At 35.3% G+C, this 15123-nt stretch overlaps 1 protein-coding gene across 5 annotated transcripts in view; it reads left to right on the forward strand.

The window, feature by feature from the left end:
- The window catches only part of DYNC2H1 (dynein cytoplasmic 2 heavy chain 1), a 264211-nt gene that overhangs the window by 136705 nt on the left and 112383 nt on the right, over positions 1-15123 (forward strand). For all 5 annotated transcript variants that reach the window (XM_031460657.2, XM_031460654.2, XM_064492852.1 and 2 more), the window contains 6 exons: positions 1433-1498; positions 3277-3327; positions 4112-4189; positions 6827-6958; positions 7967-8039; positions 13128-13288. In XM_031460657.2, coding sequence (XP_031316517.2) covers positions 1433-1498; positions 3277-3327; positions 4112-4189; positions 6827-6958; positions 7967-8039; positions 13128-13288 — 561 coding nt within the window. The remainder of the gene's footprint in view (positions 1-1432; positions 1499-3276; positions 3328-4111; positions 4190-6826; positions 6959-7966; positions 8040-13127; positions 13289-15123) is intronic.

The raw sequence follows: 15123 nt of genomic DNA on the forward strand, positions 1-15123 counted from the left end.
ATTTACAGGAGTCTTTTTTTGTTGTACATCTTTTGTATATATTGTATTTAATATCCTTATATCTATCTGTACATTTATAATCATATATGTATAATATTAGATATAAATAAAGTATTATTTATAATGTGGGAGAAACTAAAGTTTAAATTAAAACTTTAGTAGGGAAGATGGTGGTAAACAATTTTTTTTTTTACAGAAATGATATAAGCTTATTTTAGAAAATTTGCAAAGTATATCCAAGAAAATATAAGGAAACAAAAATAACCTGAACCTTAAAAATAAATCACTGATAAAATTTTTGATACCTGTTTCTAATTTCCTTTACAGATGTATATCCATATGTTTATGTAAATCTGTTTGTTTAAATAAACAATATGAGCTATGCTGTACACTTGGACTATCATTTATGATAGACTTGTGAATATTCAAGTTATTTCAGTTTTCTGTCCATTATAAAATATCTTGCAATGAATATACTTATTTCTTATCTTGGAGTACATTTATGATCCCTTTGCATGAATTTCTAGAAATAAAATTCCTTTTTTTCCAGTTTAAATTTTTTTCAGGTTTCTTTTTCTTTATTATGTAAAGTTACAGGTGTACCAGATAGCGGTTCACAGTTTTTAAAGGTTGTATTCCATTTATAGTCATAAAATACTTGCTATGGTCCCCATGTTGTACAGTATAGCCTTTAGCTTATTTTATACTTAACAGTTTGTATCTTAATCCTCTGCCCCTGTAGTGGCCCTCCCCCCTTCCCTCTCCCTAGTGGTAGATACTGTTTTGTTCTCTGTATCTGTGAGTCTGCCTTTTTTTGTTATAATCACTAGTTTGTTATAGTTAGGTTGATTCCATATCTTGGCAGTTGTTAAGTAATGCTGCTATGAACGTTGGGGTGCGTGTATCTTTCCAAATTAGTGTTTTTATTTTTTTCGGATATGTATCCAGGAATGGAATTGCTGGGTGCACATATGGTAGTTACGTTTTTAGTTTTTTGAGACACCTCCATACTCTTTTTCCACAGTCGCTGCACCTTTATTATGCACTTTGCATAAATTTCTAGAAGTGAAATTTCTTGATTGAGGGGCATATAGAATGTTCAGACAAATTTAAGATTACTAATGCAAGATGTTGAGCTGGTTAGTAATAACTAATTTAAACCTCACAATTAGATGTAAGCTAGTTAAATAAGTTTTTTTTAATGAGATGTACACACTGATTAATCCTTAACTTTCTCTGGAAATTTTCTGTGTCCTCCCACCCCAACTTAGAAGTGTGTCCTATGTAGACGCCATCTGAAGAGTCATTTCTTACATTGATATAAGATTATTTGATGACAGAATACAGATTTTGTGAGCCAAAATTTAAGGGCTATGCTTTTCCTAAAACAAACATTTAGAAAAATCAAGATAATATCTGTTATTCTTTTTAGGCTGATCAGTTGATGTTTGCTTTGCATTTTGTTCGAGGCATGCATCCTGAACTTTTTCAAGAAAACGTAAGTGAAAGTAAAGGAGGAAAATGCGAAGAGTTGCATAGAAATTTGGTAATGCACAGACTGATGGTGAGACTAGATGTTACTTAAGGCTGTAAATTATGTGTCAACCGATAATCTTTTACTCAGATATTTAGTGTAAGGTGCTGATTTCCAGTTCTGCTCTCTCTGGGTAAACCCAATATTCTGAAGCAATGGTAAGGCAGAGATAGAAATCTAAGATATTTACCATGCTGCCTCGATTTTTCTGAACACAGGTCTACTTTTCCCAGGCACCAGATGAGTCAGCCTTCTTATTTTCCTGTTCTAAGCAGTGGGACTGATAAATATAAAAAGTGAAACAGTATGAGTCTAGCACTACATCATTTACTGCCTCCACTGACTTGCTCAGAGTCAGCAGGTGAAGCAGGAGGGTGGGCCGTTCTCAGAAACTGCCTTTGAGCCTGCAGGTTTATGTTAATCTTTTAATGCATAATTTAACTTCATTTCTGGTCTGCCATATAACCTCTCTCAAGCTTGAAAAGGACCTCCTTCAAGATAGAGCTAAGTAAACCATCTCTGATTTGCTTCTAATATTAAAAAAAAATTATTTGTAAGTGACTTTTGTCATGTTTATGCCATTCTTATTGAAGTGGGAGTCCAGTAGCCAGGGTGTCAGGGAATGCTATATGGACAGTGGAACTTTGACCTCGTAACTTTTGACTCTTTTTGGTTAGATGTTAACTATGTTCTGGGTTTTTCTTATTTGAATAGTTAAAAGAATGCAGACCGTTCCATGTGCCTATATTCTTTGTTTCCCTCTAACGCCACGTGCTCTGGATAATATGTATTGATGCCCGTAACTTTATGAACTTCACTCTTTTTAATTATACTATTTACTTTGATGTTTTCCCCTCCTTTTGTATAATGTTTTCACCGTGATCAGTATGTTCTGCAGTGTGAGACTTAATGTTCCCTAGATTTTCCTCCTGGAGTGTAAGTAAGTTATTGTTGGGAAAGGGGAACATTTTTCTTTGACTCACTTAAAGTAGTAAAATAATTCGTATCTTCTTTCTTTGTGACTGTGTAAACTTCAGTAGGAAGAGTGACTGGTCCGAACGGGTGGAGACGAGGAATGATGTTGCTTTGCTGATTTCTCCACATTGCTCTCAAATTTTAATGTTTTTTGGTTTATTTTCTGGCCAGTGTTTAACAAATAAAATGGTAGTGCCCATTATTACCTGACTGGGTGACGCAGAGTGAAGACTTAGATTTTCTGAGAGCTGTAGATTCCATAGCACTTGATCAATCTTGATTCCCTGGATTAATTAAAAAAAAAAAAGAATGATGATAGTCTTCTCCCAAACTGTTGGAAAAAATAAGTTAATGGAAGTACTTTTTTCCCAATATACACAGTTTAAAAACTTTTGCTACACCTTATTGCTTATCTTTTAGTTAGGAATAGCATAGAATAGAGGACAAATTAAAGGGAGTGACAAATGCTAATTAAATAAGACATTTTAGTTCTGAGATATTGAAACTCACATATATATACTGTGGTTATATTTTTGTCTTAAAATTGTTTCTAGTAGATTTCATATTAATGTTTTATGTTGGAATGATGCATGAACTCATCCTTATAATGTTAATGTGCTAGGAGTGGGAAGACGTGCAAGAAGTTTTATTTTTTCCCATGTTTTTAGAAAGTTGGATTATAAACCATCTTATAGGAAAATTTTAAAAAATTTGTTAAATGTTAATAGAGTTATTTTTTGTGTGTTTCTCATATTTTTATTCAACAGGAATGGGATACGTTCACAGGTGTGGTTGTCGGAGACATGCTGCGGAAAGCTGTAAGTTAAAATAATAAAATTATTTCACTCTTAGGGAAAATAATTCTGGCTTTGGTTTCATGAAATATAACTTGCCTCAGAGGAGTTTTAAACTACTGTTGATTATATTTTAATTAGAGGTGTATGTCCTTGCCTCTATGTGCTAGTGTGAAATGGACCTAAATGTATTTTTTTTTTGGTCTTTGAGGACATACATTCTTTTGAGAATATTTACTGAATATAAGAAATTCATATGGTTTGTTTTCTCACTATATATATTTTGTCCTGAGAACACTTTTGTCATTCTAAGAAAATCAAATCTTGAATTATAACTAAGAAAATGTTCTCATATAAATGGAGTTAAAAATTACTTCATTTAACTTTTGATAACTTCACTCAAATTTAGCTTTTTCTCTAATTTTCTATTTGAACATGTAATGGATAATATTCTTCAGAGCAGCCTATCCAAACTGTATTGAAAAACCTATATTGTATTTGAAATGCAAGATATTATTAAAAATAATACAATTTTTGTCAGTTTCTTACTACCTTTGAGTTTTTCTAAAGTTTCACAAAAGAGTAAGCCCAATGAAAGTGAATGTAACATTTGTCTAAATGGTTATCTATACCTTATGTAGCATTTTACCATGCTGAGTTGCAAAATACATAAAAAAATTAAAAATACATAGAATGAGCTTTTTTCTTTCCCGAACTAGTGTTCATAAAATTAGCTAGTCAATTTTTAATTCTTTGAAAGTCTGAATTTTACCAAATACACCAAGGAAAATAATTGCTCTTATTAAAGGACTCTCAACAAAGAATACGGGATCAACTTCCATCTTGGATAGATCAGGAAAGGAGCTGGGCGGTGGCAACATTAAAGGTATTCCTTGTTTTTACTGGGAGAGATGTTTAATTCTTTTTTATTTGAATTATTTCCATTTATATTTTTTGTGCTACTTATTCATACTCAGTGTTGATATTTCTGTGAATATGACGTGAAATTTCTGGGTAAAAGAATATCAAAGAATTACTCTGATCAGTCCTTTAAAGAATAATTTATTAATTAATGTTTCATTCAGTGTATCCGTATTGAGTCTCTACACTGGCGAGATTCTGTGCCATATACCCACAGGGAATATAAAGATAAGTCTTCTAATGTGGTCTTTGGAGGCCTTATTTGTAGAATAATTGAGGATCAGTAATAAGATGCATTATGATTCTTATCTTGAAAAAAGTTGGAAAAAATTTCAAATTCAAACTGTTTCTCTCACTTCTGTTCACCTTTTAAATCTCTCTCTCACTCAGCTCTCCTCCGTCCCTGCAGTCAGTCTCTTGGTTTGGGCTCTCATCACTCAACTGGAGATTTCTACTTCCAGTCCGACCTCTCAGTGTCTCCTGTCCATCCTTGTCCCGTTATCCCCTCAACCTGAAATGGCCTTTGACTGGTTTTACCTCTCAAATGTCTGTTTATTTTTCAGGGCTTAGCCAAAGCATTACCTCCTCTGATTTTTTTTCTAGATTTTGATCTTTTCTGTAGCATGTATCTTAAGTCCGTCTGTATCACAGCAACTGTCATAACTCATCCAAAGTGGTCTGTTATGTCTGCTTGTTCTGCTAGGTTGTAATCCACTGACACTAGTACTCTTGCTTTATTAACTGTACGTCCCTAATGTTTAGCATGAAACCTGACTCCTTCATTCCTTTGTTTATTAGGTATGTGCCTGCTGTGTGCCAGATGCATAGTCAATTCTTATTAAATGCTCTTTTTTGTTGTTGTTGATTGAATTAAGATTACAGGTAGACAAAGTAATGACACAAGGATAAGGTAAATTTTGTGTTTAGATATTCCATAGTGTTAAATACTTACTAAGTATTTATAATATATGCTGGTTGAGGATGGTGAGTACAGATATATAAAAGCTTTGATTCCTGCTTTCCAGGAAACATTTTTCAAGCAATTATAATGAAATGCAGAAAATCAGTAATTACGAAAAATAGAATTTGAAGGGATTTCTGGATTATTGGGCAAGTCTTCTGAATTATCTCATGAAATCCTAGTGGCAAAATTAATAACAGGATCCAGCTAAAATGGCTTGAACAGTTGATCCCCTAAGAGCTTACACTTGGGAAAACAGTCTTCCCGGGTTAACCTAAAAGTTGTAATGATGCTTTTTCCCACATACTCATTTCCTGTTAAGTAAAGAAACACAGAGCATTTTGGATGGGCAACTTCCCTATTCAGAGAAGATTTATAACATACATTAGTGTTTTGTTACCATTTTAGTTTACAAAACATTTTCAAATTAATGTTATCATTTATCACACCAACTTTAAGAGAGAGAGATTTTTAACTCTTTTTACAGATGAGAAATGAGAATCAGTTTAGTGAGTTGCTAAACATGAGCCTAAATTTTATTTTTAATTTCATGTTTTTGAGGACCTGTTGTGTGCCAGGCGTCATGTTAAAGACTTCAGGTGCAATCTTATCTTATTATCAAAATAATCTATTGAGGAGGTCATAACTAGGCCTGTTTTTGAGAAGAGGAAACTGAGGTGTAGACAGGTTAAGTAATTAAGTAATTACCCATGATTAAATAGCTGGGAAGTTTTGGAGCTCTGATTTTAATTCAAGCATTCTGATCCCAAAGTCCATGCCTTTAATATGTAGGTTTTTCAAATAAAGTGTTTTCTTTCTCTCTTACTCTCACTTCCCCCATCCCTTCTTTTTCCTTCTCACTTTTTTTTTTTTTTTTTTTAACCCACAGTGTGAGTTGGGTGGTGAGGATGGGGCATAGGGAAGAAAAAGCAGCTCAGAAGCCCAACTCCCAACAGTTCTGTTTTCCTTACTCAGGCTAACGTGTTGTTTTTGTTGGGATTGAAAGGTGAATATACTTCTCTTGAAATCTTTTCCATTCTTCCTTTCCTTCGTCCTGCTTTTCTTCACAGCTAGGACTACGGTCCAGTAGCACGTAATTAAAATGTTAAGAGTAGCCAGCAGGTGTGGATGACTGACTATGTCCAAAGTACTATGCAGAATTTGAAAGTGGATCATCTCATTAAACATGTGCCCCATTGGGAAGCAGCTGCAGCTACTGTCCTTACGTAACAGATGAAGAAATTAGGCACAGAGTCCCTTAGAAAATATAGAGTCAAGATTTGAAGCCGGGCATATTTTTACACTCCACTGTGGAACTCCGTTGTGGCAGTGGAGCGTGGCGATGTGCACCTGGCTTTAGTGAAAGTTCTTTTTCCACGTGGTGGAGATACGTAGCAATGTTTTTACATAGAGAAAAGATTTGTTAACTTGATTTAGTGCTAGTTTGGAAATATTTTCTTTTAATTCTGGATTAGTCTACTGTACTATTTCTGACCTAGAAATGATTAAATAAGCCAATACAAATTAAAAAACAAATGATAAACATCTGTCAGTAATTAGTTTCCTTTTACTTTTTTAGGAAGTGTGTGTTTGTTACATGTATGTCATTATCACTGCATATGGCTATTTTTATTTTTTCAGATTGCCCTCCCCAGTCTTTATCAGACGCTCTGCTTTGAAGATGCAGCTCTGTGGCGTACTTATTGTCATAATTCAATGTGTGAGCAAGAATTTCCTTCTATTCTTGCAAAGAAAGTTTCCCTATTTCAGCAGGTAAATTATCTAAATGCATGAAAGTGTTTCCTGTTTCTTTTGTCATTCAGAATCCATTTCAATAAAAGCTTTGCTTTGAGGATAACCTTAATGGGCACAGGTGGGTGAGGGTTCTGCCTTGGCCACCTTGTGCAGATAGTGAAACCACTGGCAGAGTCTCTGGGTTGGTGTCTCCCAGGGAAGCGCTCCGTACTCCACCTACCTCCAGGCCCAAGGGTGACTTTGCAATAGAGAACTTGTCTCATAGAACGAAATCACGGTATAGATTGTGTAGGTTCTTCACTCATATCCCAGGCTTCTGTCTAAGAAAAAGACCGTATGGTGAGGAATAGGGGATTTTTTTTTTCCATTCCATTTCAAAACACAGTGATGAAACCTACTGGTGGGTTCCGCTCAGTCTTTGCTAGACCAAAGTCTTAGAGCTGGGGGGGGCTACAGGATGTGGTGCTCCAGGAAGTAACCCTCCCATTTGTATCTCTTCACTAGGCTGCTGGCTGTGTTTCTGTCTCTTTGTATTCCCTTGTTGAATTTTATTTCTTCAAATCTGTTTTTAAAAAAGGGGAGAGGGGTGCAGCTAAGAAAAGCTTTATTTGAAAACTTACAGATGTAAGAATAGATATATGTGATTCAGCGTAAAATTAGTGACTTGAAAGTTTAGAGAAGAGTTCTGGGCCTCTGCACGGCTGTCACCAGAAACGCCTTTACTTACACCCCTTACTTCCACCTGCCATTGGGCCCTTTAATTAGACCTTGAGGACACAGCTGACCCTACGACCATTACGTGCTGGCGTTTACTTTTGATGATGGATCTGATAGGTTTTAGTAATATTTCAGCTATTAAAAACGTGTCTTTGTTTATACCTACTTTGATAGTTTGAGGCATGGAAATACTGTGCTACAGTAATTAGTGTTCACATATTTTGATCAACATCTGTTTAATTAACTATTGTTAGTTACAGCTGTTGTGGAAACGTGATTATTTAAAAATACTCTGCACTTTATTTTAAGGTTCTTGTGGTACAAGCTCTCAGACCAGACAGACTGCAAAGTGCCATGGCTCTGTTTGCATGTAAAACCCTGGGTAAGTACAGCACTCTTAAAGAACTAGACCACAGACTTGAATTATTTGTTCTAAATTTACGTTTCATTTTATGCTGATTTTAGATTAGAAAGATTACCAGGTCTTTTTTCCTTTATTCCACTTAATCTTACAGTCTCTACCTGTTTTAAAGAATCAATGCTTTGTGCTGGATATGACCGCACTTAATTATGTGTTAAATTTGATGCATAATTGACATCCTGTATTTAGGGTATCTAGAGTTTTAAAAACTATTTTCTTATGAAAGCACTTTAGACATTTATACATTTGTCCATGATTAGGATTTGAAAGCAGGCCATCAGATCTTTGATTTAGATAATTAAAGTAAAACATATTCACAGATACCATATTTTCAGGAAATAAAGCCTTCAAAATGAGTTATTTTTTGCCTTAAAACAAAAAAGGAGAACTTGTTTTAAATTGCAAACAAGCTGTGTAATAAGTTTTTAAGTCTTTCAGATAGTCTTAAAGGAAGAATTAAAAATTATCACTCATTTGAAAAAATACACCATATTAGTATTTGTACAAGAAAAGTTTAGAAAAACTATGTCAAAGAAAGAGTTTGAAAAAGATTTTACTTGAAGCACAGAATCATCCAAGAATAGTGGATTTTTACTATTCTAAACCACAGGAGGTTTTAGAATTATGTTGGAAATGAAAAGTCTGGCAAAACTAAAATAGTATACTGACAATTTTTTCTAGAAATCCTCCATTTCTATTTAATTTTTTCATATAATTTATATAAAATTTTATATAGAAACTTTTTTATTAATTGTAAATTGTAAATTGCAATCAAATAAGCCTAACATATGTATATTTTCTCTAAGTTAAAATTGCTCATATAAACAAGCTAGCACAGAGTTTTATGGAATTGAAAAATTATACTGGCCCTTCCATGCTTATCACTGAAACTTAATAGTACTGAATAATCGTTCTTTTTTAGTGTGTAAAACTGTTACATTTGGGGATGTCAGAGTACTATTTTGAGATATTATCTCTTAGCTTCAGATGACCAGTTTTGTCCTAGTGAACTCACTCTTACATGTTAAACGTGAATGTTCGTAAGAATAATCATAGCTAACACCTACCTAGCTCCCACTGTATTCCAGGTACTGTTCTAAGTGCTATATAGTTTAATCCTTGCAGCAACTTTAGGAGAGGCTATTTTTACATCCTTTTAAAAATGAGGAAGCCAGATCACACAGCAATGAAATGATGGGATTCAAACCTCCTCCAGAGTCTGTGTTCTTATTAAATACTGAAAGAATCAAATGCATTCTCAGTTTAGAAGGATATTGTTGGCAGTTGCTAGCCACATGAGGGCACAAACTTCGTTTAGTTCATGGTTGTGCTCAAATACCTTGAACAGCTCCAGAATGCATCGCATCACGCGTGTTTGTGAAATCAGTGTCTGCTTTCCTAATCGGGCTCCCTGCTTCACTTACTACCTCCTCTTCAGTCCTTGCTCTCTAGAAGGCTGTGTGGTCTTTGAAAAATTAATCATCTCGCTTTTTTTGTATAAAATCTCCAAATTCTTCTCAAAACACTTAGAATAAAATCCAGATTTATACACAGTTGAGCCTTGAACAACATGGGTTTGAACTGCACAGGTCCACTTTTATGAACATTTTTTAATAGTAAATTCTACAGTCCTTCATGACTCTGAGGATGGGGAACTGTGGATATGGAGGAACTGTGGATACAGAGGGTCAGCTCTAAGTTATGTGTGGATTTTTGACTGTGTGGAAGGTCGGTGCCCCTAACACCTGCACTGTCCAAGGATCAACTGTGTAAGCTTACGAAGCCCCACACGGCCTGGCCCCTGACTGCTTCTCTGACCTCATCTGGTACCCCTCTCGCTTACGACTGTGCCTTCGTGGGCAGACCCGCCTTAGGACCTTTGCGGTGTGTTTGCTATCTCTTTGTTTGTTTGCGTTGTTTTTTATTTATTTCTTTTTTTTCTTTTCTCTTCTCTTTTTTGTGGTTGGCTTCTCTGTATCATTCAGACATCAACCTAAAATGTTGCATTTTCAGAGAGGTCTTTCTGGGCCATCTGTAATCAGTAGCAGCACATCTACCTGTTTTAATTCTTTACCCTTTTCCTAACACTAACTGATATATTTCCAGCTCATCTGCATATTTGTTTTATGTTCCTATCACTCAAATGCAAGTTTAAGTAAAATGAGGCAGTTTTCAGAGAGGTTCTTAGGAGGCTGTTCTCCTCTCACTCATTTAAATCTTTAAAAATAGGCTCTTTGTGCCACATTGCACATGACCTTTCTTGTTGGATTTATAGTTTGATCCTCTGCCAACCCTTGGAGTACTTCTGTATGGTACTATTTCATCTCTAGGTTAAATGATGTTTAAAGTTTAATGGCATAAAGTGAAAACTTCATGATACTCACATATTCAAATGCTTTGAAAGTTTAATATGCTTCTAAAATCGTACTCTACCTATTTCTAAGCAAAAGCTACATATACTGATACATGGCTGGATAACTTTGTATTTGGTCAAGTGGTTTTATGAATACAGTTTTTATATAAAATTGGAGGTTCTATTGTGTGAATAAGTTCTAAAAATTCGTATTTTACTGGAGAATGACAAGCACTGGTCTTTTTAATCAGAGTTTAGAGATTCGATTTCAAATGTGATTTCTCAAGTATCATTCTTATGGAAAAATTTTCTATTAAGGTTTAGCAATCCTTTTTATAACCTATAAACTTTAAAATAGTAACTTACAAAGACGTGTTTATGAAAGTACTTTCCATTTGAAGACTTAAGTTGGCAAAGCAGTCCTCAAAACTTTTAGGCGTATCACTTTAGTATAATCCTGCAAACCAAACCTGATGTACTAGCAAAACCTCCTACATTACTTTTTGAAAATAGCAGTTACCAGATGCAAATATTCTGACTTCCTGTAATTCTGATTTAATAACTGTCCTGAACAAGATATGATGTGCGTTGAGGTGGTAAGAGGTATGTCCCCATAAGGTGCTGCAGTGGCTACAGGGAGCAGTAACTTCTCAAAGGTTCTTCATCAAAAAGTCTTTGTGGGCCTTGCAGCTTTCCTAGTCTTACTGCCCTCTAGTTCTCTTAGCATACTGACGTCCTTCTGCGTGGTCTTTGGTTCCGTAGCTCAGTCTGTCCTGTGAAATCTGTGTTCAAAGGTAAAGGAAAGACCTAAGGAAACGTGTATTCGGCTTAAGTGCTACACTTCAGCAGCTTAGAACCACATCCGTCTATTATCTTATGTAAATTACCTTTTACCTCGTCATTTTTGTAACTTCATTTTTGTTGTATCGCTATCAGAAATTACTCAGTTGTTTTTAAAACCTTACTGTCTTGCCCAGTTTAACTAATATTAAGTTAATAAAAATTCTTGTACATGCTTCTGCATTCAAATTCTGAATTATTTCTTCAATTAATTATAATTTGAATTACTGAGTCAAAGGCCATGTGCATTGTTAAGACTTACAGTGCATTTTATCATATCACAGTACATTATTTGGCCTCAAATGTTTATTGAGTTTAGGAATAAATGAATGTTTGAAGGGGTGAAAATATTTATTACATTGCCACAAGTACATAAGAATTCTTTATTATTAGACAGTATGATTACCAATTTAAATTTAAATAAAAACAAAATTCACAAAACATGCCTCTAGGTTTAATTCATCAGTTTTAAGTGGCTGTTGAGGTACATTTCACCTAGTATTAGGAACACTTCTGTCTTTGAGAATTCTTGCTCAGCATTATGGATTGCTGTTAGAAAGAAGAGAGGGGAGCGGTTCAGGTGTGAAATTTGTCTTTTCAGGATGGTCATCTGGAAATGCCTATTTTAGCCCATCTTGATGACACTGAATTCGTATGTTAAAGTTTGTTGTGGGAGTCCTTAAGAATGTCTTTTCCTGCTCTTTTGGAATTCCTGAGTTGCAATATTGTCTGTTCTGCAGTTGAGGGTATAAAGAAGCCCTTCTTGCCTCTGTTCCTTCTGTTACATTCAGATCCTCTATTTTGAAACTCTTGTGTCATACTCTTCTCTTTCAGCTCGGTTCAAACAAGTGCATTTTTGATTTTTAATTGAAGTAGGTCTTCCTTAGCTTGGCTTTTACTAAATACATTAATCATGGAAACATTAGAAGTTTTAACAGAAGAGATTTAAATATAATAGCAAAGTTATAATTTCTTGTCACAAACTTCATAGTTTGTGAAGAGCTTCAGAATAGAAAAATGTACAACTGAATTGCGTTGAACGCAGTTAGCAGTTTGGGTAGCATTTGGCAAGGCATTCATTTCTTTGTGCATTAGTTTCCTTATACATAAAATAAACTGCCTCACATAATGCTTAGTGTAGAGTAGGTGATAAATAAATGGAGTCTGTTTTTATTATGTATCCTATTTTGCCCCTAAGTAACCTATGGATTGTTTTCATCCATGTTTTATAATTGAAGAATTTGAGGCACAGTGTAATTTGGTGATTTGCATCGGGCCGCTTGGCTAACAAACATAAACTATATAGAGAGCTGTATATTTCTGCTCCAAATGGAGAGGTTTTTCGTTCTATTCCACTTATTTTTCTCTAGATGAATGGGCATAAGAAATAGCTGTTGATCCTATATCCTGACAGTGATGTTATTTACCAGGTCATGTGGAGCTCTGATTCTCCACACGCATGGCACAGAGGAGGCACTCAGTTACTGTATAAATGAATGAGAAGCTGTACAGCTAGATGGTTGGGTTCCATCTAGTACGGAGAGAATTGTGTATGAAGACCACAGTGCTGATTGTGTGTTGAGTGTGGTATTCAGGGCACCTCCCTCTTAGCGTTGTTGTGATTAGACGATGGCAGGGATGTAAAGCATTTGGGAAGATGCCTGGCACCTGAAGCATTCAATAAACGTTAGTTATTACTAGTAAGTGAATGATTTTAGAGTGAGAAAACTTTAATATGTATAGGATTATAGTTCACCTAGTTACTCTCTATTATGTATCATCCAGTTAGTTTTAACAGACTTTTTTCCCCGATTAATGTTGCTTTCTGTTTTCAATTTCTTTAATATATCTTTTAGGACTAAAGGAGTTGTCCCCACCCCCTCTGAATCTCAAACGTTTGTACAAAGAGACGCTAGAAATTGAACCCATCTTGATTATTATTTCCCCGGGCGCAGACCCTTCCCAGGAGCTCCAAGAACTTGCCAGTGCCGAGAGGAGCGCGGAGTGTTACCACCAGGTCAGTACCTGTTACCCTGTGTTCCTGCTCCAGCTGTGGCTCTTCCTGCCACATTTGGTTCTGTCAGTGAGACAGGCTGTGGTTGGCCAGCTAAGGTCTCCCCAGAGTGTCCACGTCCCGATCCCCAGAACCTGGGAGTTTGTTACTTTACACAGCAAAAGGAACTTTGTAAACGTAATCTAAGCATTTTGAGGTGGAGAGGGTATCCTGGATTATTCAGCTGGGCACAGTATAAATAATCATAAAGGTCCTTGTAAGAGGGACACAGAGGCCTGAAGGAAGGAGATGTGATGAAGCAGAGGTCAAAGAGCTGACAAGATGCTATGCTGCTCGCTTTGAAGATGGTGGAAGGGGCCCCAAGCAAAGAAATGTAGGTGGATTCTAGAAGCTGGAGAAGGCAAGGGAAGAATTCTCTCCTAGAGCCTCCAGAAAGACAGCCATTTGTACCACCTTTATTTTAAAACCCAGACACCTTGATTTTAAATCCATCAGAAGTCTCGTAGGATAATAAGTTTGTCCAATATAATACCATTTGGTCCTGAGCTGAATTTAGGAGCTTTAGTTTGTTCACTTCAGTTGGCATGTAAGTTTAAAAATGTATTAATTTATCCTCAACTTTTGACCTGGCAGTAAATCTTTCTCATTGGGAAAATAATTCATAATGATTAAAAAAGCAAATACTTCACAGCAACCAAGAATTGAAAAGTGAGAATGTTATGAGGAGCATGAACAGAAGGGAGCAAAATAGCAGAGCTTGGCTTAGTTGTGCAGGCTTTGCACTGTCTGACTCTAGGGAGTTTCATTTAATCTTAGTTACAGTACATTAACGTATTAGGATCATCTTTAGTTGTCAGTGAAGTGTCTTGAGGAAGGGGACCGTTTTTCTACAGGACGTGTTTGTCAGCAGGGATGCTGGCAGAAAGATAAAGCTATTTACATCCACAGTAAGTTTGACTATTTAAATTTCTAGAGTTTCGTGTACTGAACTTGCAAAATTTTTTAATATGGTAAAACCTTTAAATATAGACATTTATTCATAAGTTTACTATGTTAAAATTTTGTTGCTATGCAGAATATATCTGCTAAGGATAATGATAGATTCTTCATGCAAAACTTAATTTTTATTTCAAGAAAATATGTGTTCTTTTTGAGGTGGGGGCTAACCATCTGCTTGACATTTTCCTGTTACACTGTTTGAAAATACACTTTTTTCTCATAGTAAATGTTTTCTTCTAAGGTTTTATGAACCTTTAAGCTGTTTTCATACAATTTATGCCTTATAGAAAATTTGAATTTCCAGTTTTATCCAGCATTTCATTTCAGCAAAATACTCTTTTTTTTTCTTTTCCTCTGATCCTGTCGTACATGAGTTGAGGGTTTTTTTTCTTACATTTTAATAATGGTAGGTACGTGCGTCTACACAATTCAACCAGTATTTGTTTCATCCCTCCTATTTGCTTAGGTCTGGGTTAGTTCCTGAAGATTAACAGCACATCAATATATGAGTATTCATTAGCTGTTGTGTTACGTGCTGTAGTACACGTTTAATTAGACACACGGTTCCCAGTCTCAAAGACTTTATAGTCTTACTTGAAAAACAAAATCAATACTTGTAAAAGTCAACTAAAAAAACAATGAAATGCTGTCTTGTATTCATTATGAAAAAAGAAATCTCTGTGGTTTGAAGTAATCTATAACAGCACTCTTCAAGGTGTTTGAACCATGTACTCAGTAAAATGTTTGAGCCAGGACTCGCACTGTATGTGCATTTATAAATTATATATATACACAAAGACGGGTGTAGCCATACTGATACATAAGTATTATTTAAATTA

This window comes from Camelus dromedarius, chromosome 12 (genome assembly GCF_036321535.1).
Source record: "Camelus dromedarius isolate mCamDro1 chromosome 12, mCamDro1.pat, whole genome shotgun sequence".
Classification (NCBI taxonomy): Eukaryota; Metazoa; Chordata; class Mammalia; order Artiodactyla; family Camelidae; genus Camelus; species Camelus dromedarius.